At 45.5% G+C, this 17,847-nt stretch overlaps 1 protein-coding gene across 1 annotated transcript in view; it reads left to right on the forward strand.

The window, feature by feature from the left end:
* The window catches only part of ADAMTS18 (ADAM metallopeptidase with thrombospondin type 1 motif 18), a gene marked incomplete at both ends in the record, with an annotated part of 106,022 nt that extends 90,398 nt beyond the window's left edge, over positions 1-15,624 (forward strand). The window contains 4 exons of the mRNA XM_080703175.1: positions 1,569-1,751; positions 4,618-4,824; positions 7,387-7,534; positions 15,509-15,624. Of these exons, the coding sequence (XP_080559301.1) occupies positions 1,569-1,751; positions 4,618-4,824; positions 7,387-7,534; positions 15,509-15,624 (654 nt within the window). The remainder of the gene's footprint in view (positions 1-1,568; positions 1,752-4,617; positions 4,825-7,386; positions 7,535-15,508) is intronic.
* Between the last annotated feature and the right edge of the window lie 2,223 nt (positions 15,625-17,847).

The raw sequence follows: 17,847 nt of genomic DNA on the forward strand, positions 1-17,847 counted from the left end.
GGGTTCAAACCCTGGTATCACAAAAGGGAGAGAGGAGGGTTGCAATTATAAAAGAAGAATTTTGCTAAAGAATTAACCATATAAAAATGGTGTATGTGAGAGTGTGGAACCGTATGTGGCTGATTCCCCTATCTGGCTAATCAGACGAATTTGTCTTAGCTCCTGTGTGATTGATCTTGGTCTCCGATTCTCAGCTCTCTCTTCTGTGAAATGGGACAATAGCTATTCCAGGGTTGTGTGGTCCAGGCTCTGGCAAATCCACTAAAACGCATCATTGCACAGAAGGCGCTGCATGCTCACCACTGCTGCAGATGCTCACCACTGCTGCAGTGTGCTAATCATGACGTCTGCAGTGTGCTAATCATGACGTCATTATCATCTCCCTTAAGAATGGGAAGAGAGAGCTCACCCTGGTGCATGGGCAAGCTGAGCTCCAGGTCCAGCTGACTGTGCACCCATCAGGAAGGAAGGCAAGGGGGTCCACATCTCATACGGTGCTTCTGAGAAGAACCTTAACGTCAGGCCAATGTGGTGACACGGACCTTGAGGACAAACCCAGACAAAAGCCTGCTTTGTTTCATCTTGTATTTTGTTGATTTTTGGTTTTAGGTCGGGGGGGGGGTTGCTTATTTTTCTGGTGCTGGGAATGGAACCCAGAGGCATTCTATCTCTGAGCTACACCCTCAGCCCTCTTTTATTATTTGGAAACATAATCTCACTATGTTGCTGAGGGCCTCGCTCAGGTGCTGAGGCCACCCTTGAACCTGTGGTCCTCTGGTATCAGCCTCTCAAGTACTGGGATTACAGGCATGCACCACCGTGTCCTGACAGGCCAAAGTCTTTTAAGTGACCTTAATAAGCTTTTAACTACTCCTCTGAAAGCGAGGAGATTCTTGGCCACCTTATATACCTCTTTCACAGAATTGTTTTCGAGGATGAGAAAAGATGAGTTACTTACCCACCAAGAAAATTCTTAGTATGCACATTTATTCATAGATGTTTGATGAGTGTCTTCTGTACTCTATCCCATAATTCACAGGATGCCCAGGGGGTGTAGTGCTGAGGAGAAAGACCTACTCCTTTGCAACCTCATTTCTGTGACTATCCATCTTTCCATCTATTGTAATATGCTATTACACATAGGCATATTTTATATGTATGCACATATTTCAGCTGTTAACACTCCTTGCTGGAGACACAAGCAACCCTCTTTATCCAAGCACCTAGGTCTGCTTTGCCTGTGGCACAGATAAACACACCTTTACACCAATGGAGAGGCCGTGTCCCACATCATTACCATGTATGCAATACTAAAAACACCTCTGCCTCATGGGCTCATCTTCAGCCCAGAGGTGACAACCACCGTGGGCCTTTAGAAGGGAGAACTGAATACTGATCATGACCAAACTATAGTTCCTCCTGGGTCCTTAGCTGGATTTCTCTTGCTGCAAGACTGTGGGGAATTTTATCCAAATGCTTACAGATAGTTATGCAAACAGTCTGTCAGTATGTCCTCACCATTGATGAGAAGCTCATGCAAAGGGAATTTTTTTCTTTCTTTTCTCCAGTGTTCTAAGACCTGTGGACGGGGAGTCCGGAGGCGTGAACTTCTGTGCAAGAACTCTGCTGCGGAGACGCTCCCTGAGAACCTGTGTGCCAGCAGCCCCAGACCTGAGGCACAGGAGGGTTGTGTGCTGGGACGGTGCCCCAAAAACAGCCGGCTTCAGTGGGTCACCTCTTCATGGAGCGAGGTACGAGCGTAGATGAGCTGCTGGGGTGATAGTCAACATACGGCTCATCTTCCAGCAAATCTACTTACCGGGCGCCTTTCTGTTGCACACATACACCAAGTGCCTACCGATTGCTGGTTTCTCCTCCCTGACTTCTTCCTACATTGGAAAAGTACCTATCATAGTGGACAGGTCTTTGTTAAAGGAAGGGAGTACAAAACTTCATCAAACCAGATAGGTATACAAAGGTTTGGGAGAAGTCGGTAACATCATGTGGGAGCTCTCGGTCCCGCAGATCCCGGTTTTAGGAAGAATCTTCATCAGGAGAGACTTTCCAGGGAACATGAGCCTGATAGATGAGCAGGAATCATGCTCAGGTGGAGTTGGGGAAGGCGGCTCATGACAGAGGATCGCATGCTCAGTAAGGCTGGGACAGGGGATGCGGAGGGAGACTTCATTACACACAGAGCTGAAGGTCTTGGGATGAACTAGAAATCCATCCTGTAAACACTGAGGAGAGAATCGAATTTGAAATGACAAAGGGCAATGACTAGACTTTGCTTTTAGAGGGAAGGGAGTTAGTGCAGAGTCCTGATGGCCCCGGTAGTGGAGCCAAAACTGGAAAGTGTTTGCGGATGGAGAGGTTACTTGGTTCCTTCGGGAATACATGGGGTAGGGGAGTAGAAAGCTGCTTTCTAGAGTTTTGGCTTGGGAAACTCAGTTAAGTTCATAGATACAGAGGACACAGAGCCAGAGCATGCTATAGTAAGAAATGAAGTTTCTTCTCTTAAGGAGTCTATAGTCTGGTAAGGAAGACAGATGCCCACAAGGAGAAAAAACAAAGACTCAGTGGTGGGCTCGGCAAGCTGTGGCTTCTGTCCCCACAGCCAGCACACTGGCCCATCAGCGCCGTTGTAGTCTATCTGAATGATAGGCAGGGCTCCTTATCAGGAATGGGACACAGCACTGTATCCGTCTTCTCCTCGCCCACTTCTCTTTAGAGGATGTCGTAACCCAAGGACTGTGCGTGTGGCCTTGGGTTGACCCCACTCTCCGTCTTTGCAAGGAGGTCATCGTTGACCCCATTGTAAGCTCTGCAGCTCTGTTTCGTCCTTTAACTCAGCCGTACAGACAAACAGAATTATACCATTTGCAGAAAAATGGGTGGAACCGGAAAATATTAGGCTCAGTGAGATTAGTCAGTCTCAGAAAGTCAAGGGTGGGGTGTTTTCTCTCATATGTGGGAGCCAGAAAGAAAATAGGAAACATCAGGGGATTCAATGCAAAGGAAGATACGAAGAGAAGCTGAAGGGGGTTAGGAGAGAGAATTAGGGAAGGGAAGAGGAAGGACTGGAGAAGGGAACAGTTCAAAGAACACCACAGCAATCTGTGAGAGCATCACTGCCCATCCCAACAGCTGTGTGGGGAGGGAGGAAGAGAGGACAAGGAGGAAGGTAGAAGGGAATGCACAAAGAGTGGTGTGCACGTGTTTCTAACACGATGAACCTGACGTGTGCCTGCATTTTTATTTACTTTATTTATTTATTTATTTATTTATTTATTTATTTAGTGGTACTAGGGATTGAACCCAGGGGGGCATTCTACCTCTGAACTATACACCCCCAGCCCTATTTTATTCTTTATTTTGAAACAGGGTCTTGCTAAGTTGCAGAGGGCCTAAGTAGCTGAGGCCGGCCGCGAACCAGCCGTCCTCCCCAGGACTGCAGCCTCCCAAGTACTGGGATTATAAGCACGCGCCACCACGCCCATGCGTGCAAGTTTTTAACCCATTAAACCTTAGGTGTGCATGCGTGGTTTTAACACAGCAGGCCTTGCTATAGTGCCTACTGGCAATGCCCCACTAAACTGATTTAAAAATTTTTTCATCCTTTATTAGATATGATATTTAGATGGATGTGAGTGTTACTGATCTCACTTTATCTACACATAATCCTATAAAAAACATTTAAAGTCCTCTGAAAATCATGTCTTCTCAGAGGCATTTCATCAGCTTCATCCCCCACCTCTCTCTCTTCTCCCAGCCAAGGGAGAGGCAGGGTAAAACAAATTGCAGAGTGATGGCTCGTTAGACACTGGTCCTTCCCACTCAGTCGTCTCTTAATCCTTTTCTTCCTGTGGGCCAGACGGACATTCAGATCAACGCTACACAGCAGCTCTGGTCTCGTCTTTCTGCCTGTGGGCTCTGCTCCTGGCTCCTACTGGACAGTGGCCACTTTTGTATTTTTCCTGTTTTAAAAAAAATTTTATTGGTGCATTATAGTCATACATCTTAATGGGGTACAAGATGGTGGAGGCATACATGCACACATCACCCAACTGGCCCTTCCCCAATTCCTGCCCCATTCCCTCCCCCTCCCTCCTTTTCATGTTTGGCTTACTGATTGACGTTGATATGTTTGTGAGTGCACATCATGTGCATTAGAGAATTTCCCTTCCCCCCCATCCCTTCAGTTAGGTCGCCTTATTTATCTCCTTCTTCATCGAGAGTTCCTCCTATAACCCATCAACAGATGAATGGATTACAAAACTACGGGATGTGTACACCATGGAATTCTACTCAGCCATAAAGAAGAATAAAATTATGTCATTTACAGGGAAATGGATGAAACCGGAGAACATTATGCTAAGTGAGATTAGCCAGTCACAAAAAATAAGAAATCAGACGCTCTCCCAAACATGCAGACGCTAAGGAGAAATGGGCCACTTTTGTTTTATGGTGCTATTGGGCCCTGTGTCTTTGGGAAGCGCGCTGCCCTCTGAGGTCTCGACAGCTGTGTCATTACATCCCTCCTGTCCCTTCTGGGCAAACTGCATCATTTGCGAGCCCTCCGCTCCACCGCTGTGACACCCCTTTTGTGTCTCCTAGTGTTCCAGCACCTGTGGTCTGGGCGTGAGGAAGAGGGAGCTGAAATGCAGTGAGAAGACCTTCCAGGGAAAGCTGATAAGCTTCCCTGAACGAAGGTGCCGCAACATTAAGAGACCAAACCTGGCCTTGGAAGAACCCTGCAACCCAAGGGCTTGTCCAGTGTACGGCACGGCGGCTGCCGGATGGTATGCGTCACCATGGCAACAGGTGGGTACACCCAGATTTAGGAGGTCGATATTCAAATGAGATGCAAAAAAAAAAAAAGGCCCCTGGTTCATGGAAGTTTGTCCAAATGGAAAGAGGAGGAGCCTGTGTTCCTTGATAAGCTCTGCCAGTTGTGGGATCCCGCGCGGGTTATTTAATCTGCTCAGCTTAGTTTATACATCTAGAGGAGGATTAAGAGTTGCTTTCTTGAGATAATGAAGACAATGTGCCCAGCATCAGGCTGATCATATTCTTCCAATATTCATGGTTGCTGCTGCTCCTAAAGTCTCCACTTTAGGAATGCTGCTCACAGTCTCTGCCCCTTTGGTTCTTAGATCCTGCTTCTGAACAATATATGGCTCACTTCTGCCTGTGTGTGTGTGTGGTGCTGGGGACTGAACCCAGGGCCAGTCTACCTCTGGACTATATTTACAAACAGGATCTCGCTATGTTGCCGAGGGTCCCACTAAGTTTTTTTACAATTTGTTTTGTATAGATAATTACGGGCTATTAATCCAAAGTGATTTTTTAAAATTTTTTATTGGTGCATTGTAGTCATACATCTTAGTGGAGTAGAAGATGGTAGAGGCATACATGCACACATCACTGGCCTTGGTCTGTGATCCTCCTGTCTCAGCCTCCCAAGTACTAGGATGACAGGCAGGCAGCTCACATTCACCAAACCATTTCTACAGGATCTAAGCAACTGACGCCGCTTTCTCGTTTAATTACTCAAACAGCCCTGTTTGATGAAGTTCAGAGTGTCAGACGACTTGGCTAAGGCCACCTAACTTGAAAGCCCCTCACTGCTTAGAGCCACCCTTTTCCTGAAAATACTTGACTCACATCAGTCTGGCTCCCGTGGGCCAGGATCAGTATATGATGCTGAGACTGAGATCAAGGGATCTAATCCTGAGTGCGGGTCCCTGTGACATTCCTGCCCACAGATTTTGTTTTTTTTGGTGGTACTGGGGGTGGAACCTAGGGGCTTTCTACCTCCAGGCTATACTCCCAGACCTATTTTATATTTTATTTGGAAACACAGTCTCTCACTAAATTGCCGAGAGCCCCACTAAGTAGCCGAGGCTGGCTTCGAACCTGTGCGATCCTCCTGTCTCAGCCTCCCAAGTACTGGGATTACAAGCGTGCCCCAACCATGCCCAACTCTACCCACAGATCTTGCAAATGGGTTTCCCAGAACTCCCGGGCAAGAGAGGAGATGCCCAGCTCACCATTCAGTATGTGGGCTATAAGCCAGGACAGACATGTGTACACATGCATCAGGAGGACCTGAAAATAAAACCCGAAGGAAATTGGCATGGTTATTTCTAATCGGCTAAGCCCTGGGCTATACCTATCACTAGCTTTCCTTTTTATATACTTTTATTGGTGCCTTGTAAACATACATCACACCGAGGTTTAGTTTGGTAGAAACATACATGCACCTGGTACGTTTTCCTCCTGCCTTTTTTTTTTTCTCCCGATTTTTTTTAATGAGAACATAGCCCCTGCTCAGTCACCTCCATAATTGACCAGAGCTGCTTTTATCCAGGAAAGGCAAACTTGAGTATCTGCCACAGAGAGCATAGGGCCCTAAAGCCTAGAATATTTACTATTTCATCCTCTACAAAAAAGAAAAAAAAAAGTCGTAGCTGCTCTCCTGACAGTCAGTCTTGTGAAGAGTCACGTAACATCTGTGGGGAGGTAAGCCACAAGACCACAAGGCCTGGTTAGCCGATTGCACGCCCAGCATACGGCTATGTTCGAACGTTGAACTAACTTCAAAACTCATACTCCTTCCACTCCAACTTATATTTTCCTCCCAAATACCAGGCCATGTATAACGATGCTTGTCCAAAATGAAGCCTTCATCTGCCTGCAGTATATTAATGGGGGGAAAAAATGACTGCCTTTTTCAAAGCAAAGCAACAACAAAAATCCACTTAAAGCGCTCCATTTTTCCTTGATAATATTTCCTCGTGCATGCCTCTTCTGAAATATCTTTATATGAACTTTTGGGAAAGTTAAGAGTCTGTCTATAAAGGTCAGTGAAATCATGGAATTGGAGGCAGCCCCCAGACCCCCACCCCTCAGGCTGATTCAGCTTCAGCAGCTGCAAAGCACAAGACCCTAGATTCTCCAAGGATCGTTTCTTTCTCTGCCCTAGTTTTGAATGACCCCCATCCAGCAGGGCATCTGCAGAGATGGTCTGGAATCCTTTAAGCCCTGAGCCCCCTTCCCCAGGAGTGCCTGGCTTTGCTCGTGCATGCTTAAGGCGACTTCTGGAACCTCTCTTCCTTGTGAGCCACTTAGCCGAGAGACGCGCACCCCCAGGGAAGATAGCCTTTGTCTAAGACCCTTCTCATCAGATCAAACGCTCGCCTGTGTTAGGATAGACTGTAAGTGCCTGTGCCTGGCTCCAGACTATCTCTCTTTCAACAGCAGGCACCTTGGTAATGTTGGGGGCCAAGGGGGGAGCAGAGAGATACCTCCTAGTTGATGTCACTGGCCTCAGAGTAGACATCACCCTGCAGAGTGTTTCTGACTGCCTTCTCTTCTGTGCAGTGCACGGTAACCTGCGGGGGAGGGGTGCAGACCCGGTCTGTCCACTGTGTCCAGCAAGGCCGTCCTTCCTCCAGCTGCCTGCTCCGCCAGAAGCCGCCGGTGCTCCGAGCCTGTAACACAAACTTTTGTCCAGCTCCTGCAAAGAGAGGTAAAGGGTACCCATGCCCCAGTCAACTTCACTAGCCTTCAGAGAATTTTCACTATTTGGTTTTAGAGTTCCTCTGTTACACACTGTTCACACAAGACTCTACACTTGTGCAAGGTGCAGCTTTGTGAAGGCTACAGTAAAAATAATCTTGCTTCAGCCAGGCATGGTGGTGCACGCCTGTAATCCCCCTATTTGGGAGGCTGAGACAGGAGGATCGCAGGTTTGAGGCCAGCCTCAGCAACTTAGCAAGGCCCTCTGCAGCTTAGTGAGACCCTATTTCAAAATGAAATAGGTTTGGGGTGCCACTCAGGGATACATTTCCCCTGGGTTCAATCCCTAGTGACAATAATTATTATCATCATCCTGTCTGCATGAGTCTGAAGGGAATATTTAATTCCGTATGGCTTTGTAGCCATTCATCCTGACTTTGTTTTCTTATATACTTTTATTGGTATGTCATAGTCTCACATTATAATGTAAATCATAGTGAGTGTAATGTACACACACAGGAAGACTGGTTATCCACTTGTAGAAAGATGGATTGAAGTCCTTACCTCTCACCCTGCACACGAGTCAACTTGAGAAGATCAAAGACCTGGAAATTAGATCAGAGACCTGTAAGCTACTAGAGGAGAGCATAGGTCCAACACTCCCACATACAGGCACAGGTAGAAACTTCCTCAGCAAGACCCCCAAAGCTTAGGACATTAAAACAAGAATTAATAAATGGGATTGCATCATTCTGACTTTGGAAGTAGAAAACGGCCATCTTGCAAGCCCTCCCTCTTAAAAATTTTTGTCAGCTGGGCGTGGTGGTGCACGCTTGTAACCCCCGCGCTTGGGAGGCAGAGACAGGAGGATCACGCAGGTTGGAAGCCAGCCTTGCTGACTTAAGAGACCCCGTTTCCAAATAAAAGGTACAAAATAGGTCTGGGAGTGTAGCCCGAAGGTAAAAGGGCTTCCAGGAACCCCAGTACCACCAAAAAAAAAAAAAAAAAAATTTGTTAAATGAACATGAACGAGTAACCAGCATGTGGCAGAGTTTATGCTAATCAGTGGAAATACAGGAGGGAACTATAATCGCCTGAAAAAAGCTCCCGTTTTAATTAGGAGACACATAAGTTATAATCCTTTGTATTGCATGGGAATGGTCTAGGACTATGCCGTGAATGATTTCTTAAAGTCAGTTCAAGTGAAGTGCAGCAAAGACAGATGGGAAATTCGATTGCCAGAGTGAACTATACCGTACTTGCCTCGTCAGACTCATTTTAAAGTCATCTGACAAACACCAGGAAAAAAATATGTCTATGTCTATGTCTATGTCTATGTATATGATGTATATGTATATATTGGCCTAATCAGGTTTTCTTGTGCTAAAGAATCATTTTCTAGCACATAACTTCTGGGTTTTATTTCTTTCTCTCCTTCTTTTCTTAATCCAAGCACAGCTTTTCCAAGACTGCCCGATCTCTTATCCTACTTTTTCCAATTTGTGGCGAATCGGCTTCGGGACCGTTATTCCTTTGCGCCCCCCCGTCTGTATCACTTCCAGTCTCTAAGTAGTTGTTGATCTACGTCTTAGCTCCAGGCTTAGGGCATCACTTTTCCTCTCTCTTCTTTCTAGGTTATCCGAGCTGAGGCTGGCAGAAATTTTTTTAAAAAGTGTTTTTTAGTCATTTCTGAAAGTTCCAGCATCTCTAGTTCGTGCTGGAATTGGACATAGGGAGGAGCTGGGGCGCTGGTCACATCCTCCTGAGCTTGCTCCTCCTTTCTCTAGCAGCAATGATTTCTCCTTCCCACCTATAGTCACGTGAAGGGCCTCCACACACAGAGTCACAGAAAAAAATGGGCAGTTCCTCAGCATAGACAGTAGCCAATTATGAAAGTGTCTCCCAAACAGGAGAGGTGGGATGTGTGGAGAATCAAAGAAGACAGGCCATTGGTCTTATTATTTTATGTCCACCCAGCCTACAACATGTTCTTACTGTACATTCAATAGATGCGCACGTGACTTTATGAATAAATTAAAGACACTGGGCCCAGGTATCGTGAAGTCCTCTACGTCATTCAGTGCACGGTCACTGAACACTCATTGTGTGTTCCCAGGCCAATCTTTTAGGCATAAAAAAATACAGCCAAGCAGAGTCCTGTTCCTCAGCTACGGTGAGCTCGGTACCCCAAAGGCAGGGACAACAACTATAAATGGCCGTGTGTTAGGGTGGTCAGTTCCACTTGCTTTGTGGGAATTCTGGATGAGTTAAGAGAGAGGGGGCAAAAAGGCTGATTATAAGAGCTGCCCCTGGATGATGTAAGGTCTCTTGTGGAAGAGGAAGTGGAGAAGGCAGACAGTCTTCTTAGGTTTTCTACTTAGTTTACTGGGTTGAAGTAATGGCAGTTGTGCGGGTGGGTGTTCGGTAGATATTAACGCAGAGACAGCACACTCAGGGTAACACAGGAAGGCAAAGTCTGCTCTGAGACCTCCGCTATGGGCCAAGCACTCCGCTACGCATGCTGAGGGTTTCAGCAGTATAGCTCCCTCCAGGAACTTGAGGTTGGATGAAAGGTTCCACCCATTATAATAAGTCCAACTGGACCCTAGAGAAGACTATCTTATTTAGGTGGGCATCATCCCATCTCCCAGTGGAGCTAAGCGGGTTTCTCGTCCCCCATGCTGCCGGTCTAGGGACTGTCATTTCTTACCAGCACTGTGGGATACCTTAGCTAGGTATCCCGATTACATCTTCATCCTCAGGAACCATCCCTATGACTTCATGTTGTACGTAGTTTATGTGAAGCCGTAGCCTCATCAGTGCCTGGTTATTTGCATTCTCTGGAAGATGCCTGGTTTGCAGATTCGTTAGGTTAAGTTGAGGATGACCTAGACAATTAGATGATCCCTGTAAACTTCTTCACCTGGAATCCTACATCTTCAGATGAGGGACAGACAGCAGTGTTAAGAGCAGGGACATAAAAACAGATGTAAAGGCATGCTCTAACACTGACAAGCCCTGCAGCCTTGGGGAAGCTTCTATAAACTAGGGAAATAATGCTTCCCTTGAAAGACTGAAAGACTGTGCAAGTGCTCAACAAGGTCCCATGTTCGCTTCTTATGGATTTAGGGTTAATGAGAACTGTCCTGGAGTTGGGGTGTAGACAGAATTAACAAAAAGGACGAAGTGCCTTGACAAACGTTTGTCCATTCTAGATGGAAGCAAATTGGAAACCAGCCACCAAACACGTAATAGCAGAAGATAAAGCAGCAGAAAGTGAAACCAGAGGAGCCGATAAAGAAAGAGAATGACTGGGGAGCCGGAGGTAGGAAGTATAGACAGAAGGTCAGGCAAGACCACTCTAAAGATAGGACGTTTAAACAGGGATCTCAGAAAGGTGAGTTGTATGTGTATCCAGAAGAGTCTTCCTGGCAGAGGGAGCTGCAGAGGCCACGGCAGGAGTATGCAGATCCAGTTAGAGGACAGTAAGATGCTTGGACTGAGCTGAACGGTGGCCCAGGGATGGGTGGCAAGCTAAAAATGGCCCCGGGGGCCTTGCCAGCCATTGTAAGAACTTCAGCTTTCATCTAAATAAGACAGAAGCCAGTAGAGAACTGGGAGTATGAGAACAGTGGCAGTAAGAAGAAGAGTTGGAAGCTGGGTGAATTTTGAATTTGAAGCACTAATACCTGTTGATTGTTTACACGCAGCGGGTGAGGTAAGCAAAGGGACTCCAGAGTCTTCCTAAACTATATACACCAATGGCCTGACACACAGGAGAAGTTCAAATGACCAGCTCTTGGCGATCATTCCTGTAATCAAGCAGAGTACTCACACTGGAAGTAGACTGCCACCCTTGGCTCCTGAGCTTACGCGAAGCCTATGGCACCAGGTGCCTTAAAATCCCATTTTCATCTCAAGAGGGATGAGAGTCTGTACGACAGTGAAGTGAGGACCATGAATTCAGTGCTCTGCGTGGTCCCCCTGTTCACCCATTGTATCAGTAGAATAAACTCTGTTATGTAAACAAAACAGACCCAGACATACCTTCTGAATAACTAAGGTTTGTGGTAATCGATTGGTTCTAGACACAGTACAAATATATAATAAAATAATTCAACGTTAGCTGGATCTTTGTCCTAACATCTCAACTTATGTCTCAAACTTAAAGTATCAAGCCAATCTTCTGTTTCTCCATCCCCAAAGAGCCCCCAATTCAGAGAACATGACCCCATTCTTTAAGATACTCAGATCAAGCCGGGCGTGGTGGCGCACGCTTGTAATCCCCACGCTTGGGGGGTGGAGACAGGAGGATCGCGCAGGTTCGAAGCCAGCCTCAGTGGCTTAAGACACCCTGTTTCCAAATAAAAATATAAAAATAGGTCTGGGAGTGTAGCCCGGAGGTAGAAGGGCTTCCAGGAACCCCAGGACCACCAAAAAAAAAAAAAAAAAAGAAAGAAAGAAAAAGATACTCAGATCAAAACTTCTCTAGAAAAAGGCATGGTGGTGCACACCTGGAACCCCAATACTTGGGAGGCTGAGACAGGAGGCTCACAGGTTTGAAGACAGCTTCAGCACCTTAGTGAAACTCTCAGCAGTCTAGTAAAACCATGTCTCAAACCAAAAAATAAAAAAAAATAAAATGGGGCTGGAGGTATAGCTCAGAGGTAGAATGTCCCTGGGTTCAATCTCCAGGACCACAAAAATAAACAAAAACTCCTGTAGTCATTTTCCTCTTCATATACTTTACTAAACCTGCTGAAAAATTCTCTAGACTCAAGACCAGGAGCTATAGTTTACCAAAAAAAAAAAAAAAAAGAATAGTCCCATTTCATTCTTATACCTAAGTTGGGATTTGGTAGGGTTTGAATTGAATTGGTTATTTTATGATAGTTATAAAGAAATAATTTTATGTGTGAAACCGGGGATTGAACTCAGGGGCATTCTACCTCTATGCTATACCCACAGCCTTATTCTATTTTTCATTTTCTATTTTGAGACAGGGTCTCAGCAAATTGCTGCAAGTCTCTCCAAAAAGTGACTGAGGCTGGCCTCCAACCCATGATCCTCCTGTTCCAGCCTCCCAAATATCGGGACTGTAGACATGTATCACCATGCTGAGTTAAAAAAATTAATTTTTAAACTGGGCATGATGTTGCATGCTTGCAATCCCAGTACTTGGAAGGCTGAGAAAGATTGTAGGTTCGAGGCCAGCTTCAGCTACTTAGGCCCTCTACAATGTTGTGGGTTTCAAAATAAGGAATAAAAAATAGGGCTAGGGTTTGGTGGTACACGCTTGTAATTCCAGCATTTGGGAGGCTGAGACAGGAGGATCGCGGTTCACAGACAGCCTCCGCTATTTAGTAAGGCTCTCTGCAACTCAGTGAGACCCCGTTTCAAAATAAAGAATAAAACAAAGTTGGTAGGGGGTGTAGCTCGGAGGTCAAATGCCTCTGGGTTCCATCCCCAGACCCTAAAAAAAAAAAAAAAAAAAAAATAGGGCTAGGAGTTAGAATGTTCCTGGATTCAATCCCCAATATTGAAAAAATTAATTTTTAAGCAAACAGTTATTGAGCCAGCTACTTTGTGAGAGACACTTTTAAGTATTGAGAATAGAACCATGGAAGAAGACAGAGTTTCTGCTCACAAAGATTTCACATTCTACAGGATAGATAAGTCGCCCCATGGTATCATTCCCGTGTAGGAAAACAATGTAGAGAACCGTCCTTGGTCTCTCTTCCCGGGAGACCGAGGCGCCTACCTGACAAGCAGCTGCTGAGTACACACTGAAAGAGGCAGCTGTCCAGATGTCTGTAGAAAAAGTGTCCTCAGCAGAAAGACAGGTGGATGCCCACACGTGCCGGGGGGTTAGGGCATCACGAGGGGTCTAGTGCAGCTGGAATGGCCAGAATCCTAAAAAATGTCCTCCATTGTAGCGACAGCACCTTTGGCTTCGTTGGGGTGGGAGGGCTTGGGGCAGGGCAGAGCACACACTGGTTTATGTGTGTGTCCTGAGAACACTGGGAGACGGGGGTGGGGGGAAGAGTAAAGAAAGGGAAATTTTAGGGAGAAAAGTGAAGGCATGCAGGAACTGTTGGCAGATCTGGATCTCAGAAAAAGAGGATGCAAGTTGGAAACCGCAGGAAAATGGAGTCACACCTGCCACGTGCAGAGAGGCCCTGGAGGATGTAACCCGGTTCAGCTACAGAACCGGGTGCCTGGGGCGTGAGGGTTTGATAGGGTCAAGGCCCTCAGCAACTTAAGGCCGGGATAGAGGAAGTGAAAAAGAAGTCAGCTAGGGATGAGAGTGTTTTACTCATGCACAGGGGACACCCTGGATATTTTTGAAGTTAAAAAAAAAATCTGCCTTAAGAATGTAGTAAAATTGCTGGGTATAATATGATAGCACACATTGGTACTCCCAGTACTGGAGGGGCTAAAACAGGAGGATCATGTTTGAGGCCAGCCTCAGCAAGTAGGGAGACTCAGCAGTAATGTAGCGAGATCCTGTTTCAAAGCAAAACATTTTAAAAGGGCTGTGAGTGTACCTGGGTGGTATAATGCCTCTGAGTTCAATCCCCGGTACTGCACACGCACACACACACACACACACACACACACACACACACACACACACACGCAGTAAGAGATTGGGCCTTAGCTCCTAACGCATGCATCGATGTATGCATAAAGGCAGCATTGCATATGATTCCACATGGATTCCCCATCTCCCGAGGCTCTTCTGAGTAGGCGTCACAGGTGTTCGGCATCCTGCTGCCAATGCATAATCCAAAATGTCATCTCCCCTGAGCAGCGAGAGAATCAGAAAGGACGGGTATCAACTCACCTGTTTGCAAACTGTCCAGGAGATTCATGTAAACCTACAGAGGATATTGGAGCTGGGTCTCCAGTCCAGGTATCCTGACACCCCCCCCCCCCCCCGCGTGAGGCTCTTGGCTCACCAAAGTAAATAGGCCATGGACCAGGGGCATGCGTCCCGAGTGTTGTTAGAAATGGACAGTTGCAGCCTCCATCCTGAATCTTCTGAATCGGAACTAGTGTTCAACAAGATCCCCATGGGAAGCCTCAGGTGCTGATCTGGACACCCAGTATCCCTTGGGCACCCAGGGATCAAAGGTCAATCCCAGGTGACGTACAGAGTCAGACATTGAGTGAGCTCTTACTGGATCTGAGTGTGTGAGTGTGTGTGTGTGTGTGTGTGTGTGTTACTCAGGTTTGAATCTGCGTGTGTGTGTATGCGTTACTAGGATTTGAACCTGTGTGTGTGTGTATGTAACTAGGATTTGAACCTGTGTGTGTGTGTGTATGTTACTAGGGTTTGAGCCTGTGTGTATGTGTGTGTGTTACTAGGGATTGAACCTGTATTATGTGTATGTGTTACAAGGGTTTGAACCTGTGTGTTTGTGTGTGTGTGTGTGTGTGTGTTACTAGGGTTTGAACCTATGTGTATATATGTGTTACTAGGCTTTAAACTTGTGTGTGTATATGAGTGTGTGTATGTTACTAGGGTTTGTACCTTTGTGTGTGTATGTGTGTGTGTGTGTGTGTGTGTGTGTGTGTGTGTGTGTTACTAGGGTTGAACCCAGGGCTCTTCTATCTTCCAGCTATACCTTCAGCTCTTTTTTTCTTTTTCTTTTTTTTTTTTGAAACAGGGTCTCACTAGTTGCTGAGCTAAGGCTGAGTCTGATCTTCATCCTCCCTTCTTGGCCTCCCAAGCACTGGAATTACAGGCGTGCCGCTATGATTTTTTTTAACCCTACCTCTGCCCCTATTTAAATTTCTCGTGGTCACAGTCCCTCTGGGCATCTTACTTCTGTCCCTACCTTGCTCTCCTAACAAGCTTCTAAACACATACTGGGAAGAATGTGGGAGAGGTGGGCTCAAGGCTTTGGTCCTGCAGGGCCACATCTTTAGAAAGGCCAAGGGCCCAAGCTGATGTGCTTCGTGTCTTTTCTCCTTTCAGAGGATCCGTCCTGCGTAGACCTCTTCGCTTGGTGTCACCTAGTTCCCCAGCATGGTGTCTGCAACCACAAATTTTATGGTAAGCAGTGTTGCAAGTCGTGCACCCGGAAAAGCTGATCTCCACGTTCTCTCAACAACGGAGGGCCAGGGCTCACCTGCCAACCTCCAGAGATGGGCTGCCTTCCACATCAGAAGCTGAGCTCTGCGGACCCTTCAGGCGTGGCCGCAGGGTTATGAGGAATAGGCCGGTGGCTCTGGATTCAAACCCCACAGCACTTCAAAATGGAAAGCGAAGACAAATCTGACTTAACAAAAAAAAAAAAAAAAAAAGGAAAGAGAAAAATCTCTGATTTGCACTGTTATATGACAGCGAGGCATCACACTGAGATATGTCAAATGTTAATTTTGACAAAAGCAAGACCCTTGTCAACTTTGGGACAGGCTCCCTCCCCTCCCTCCCTCCCTTACACTTCAAAGGATTCAGTGGCAAAGGCATCTCTGTGGAAGAGGTTCTTGTAAGACTTCAGATCCAATCAAATATGGCTGGATGGACCACCTAACCCAACGGACTATTGCTTGGTGTTCACAGAGGAACCCAAATTGCGAACCCTCAAGCCAGGAGTTATATCAGAAGCCAAATGGTGCTCTAAACAGAGCTTGCTGCTGGACTGGCAAGCTTCATGTTGTGTGTGTGTGTGTGTGTGTGTGTGTGTGTGTGTGTGTGTGTGATTGTTTTGTTCAAAGTATATTCTGCTTATAGAGTCTCCAAGACTAAAACTAACAACTTGAAAATTTTTCCAAGGGATATTCAGAAAATAGGAAGACATGGATTATTTAAGATCTCCACGTAATTGAAATTCATTCTCTGGGGGAGGGGGACTCGTAAAAGGTAACTATCGATGCCCTTCATGTGTTTTTCGACCTTGAAGAATAAACACTTGGGGAAGCTGGAGCCCGCTCTTTGGGAATTGGTGAGATGTTCATTTCTGGAAAAAATCTAGAAAGAGCTAAATGTCAGAATCACCCTGTTTGAAGGAGAGCAGCCCGTCATTTATAACACTCCCTACATATTAGCAGGGCCCTTGCAAAATTACAGGATTGCTTGTGGCTTTTCCCTACTGATCGACAATTTTAAATTTGCCCTAGGATTGAGTTTACAAGAAAAAAATAATAATAAACATAGTGGCAAGAGAAAAAAAATCCATCTGTCTTCTTGCTGCATTAATATTAATAAATCAAAATATATCAAGACCCTTGAACAAACAAAAGTACTTTACGGTGTTTTCAATAATATTTTTAATCACCAGAAGCCAGCAGTTGATGGGCGTTGACGGGCTTAAAATTGTTCCCCATTGGAAAAACTGTACACTCCTTTAGCCAAGGGCGAGGTAACAGACAAGCCTGGTCCTCCTGTAATGTTTCAGGACGTGACTATAAAGGGCACATTTGTATACTGCTACTCTGTTCCTCTCTTTCTCAACTTCTTTGATGAATGGAACCCAGTTTTACTGCTGTAGAAAGTTCTCAATTCAAACAGGGATTAGCCAGCTCAGCATAACCAACTAGACCGTGGCCTGTTAAGTTTAGAAATTCCTTTGTTCCCGTCCTAATTAAAATCATGAGTTCTTGAATCTCAGAGAAGTAACCATCGGGGGCGTCTTACAACCTACTCGGCTCGGCCCTGAAGAGTGGCCATTTCATCATCGGGGAAAAAATAAACGGCTCCACCCCACGACACCCCTCTCCTGCCTTTCAAAAAAAAAAACCAGCAAGTTATCTGTGTCTTTATATAACTATCATTTTGTTATTTTATGGAAAAAATTAATTTATTAATAACCTATTATGTGTTCTCACTTGCTTCTCTAAGTGATATTAATTCTGAGGGGAAAATGTTGAATGAAACCTGGGATTATAGAGAAAAGTCGAAATATATGTGTAATATTTAATTATTTTATAAGTTTTATAATAAAGTATTCTGTTGCCTTATCTGTGAAACTCCTTCAGTTTTTGAGCAAGTTAGCAGGGAATCAGGTAGCTTAACTACATGAATATTGGTCAGAAAAATATCGCAAAGTAGCTTAATTAGGAGGAGCATAATGATACCTTTCAGCTTCCTCTTTGTATATGAGGAAATTCCCAACTGTCGAGTGCTGGGATAAATAGATGGCCTGTGGACTTGGTTAGGATACTGAATTATTTTGTTCTATTGTATAAGCTTCTAAATACTTATTTGTAGAAACCATCTAATATGAAGTTACCACTTTTTTTCTATTTGAAAGGCATTCTGGTAAAATATTTTTTGCAAAATCAAAGAGAGAAGGGAGAGGGAGGATTAAAGGA

The sequence above is a fragment of the Muscardinus avellanarius genome (assembly GCF_963383645.1).
Source record: "Muscardinus avellanarius genome assembly, chromosome: 10".
NCBI lineage: Eukaryota > Metazoa > Chordata > Mammalia > Rodentia > Gliridae > Muscardinus > Muscardinus avellanarius.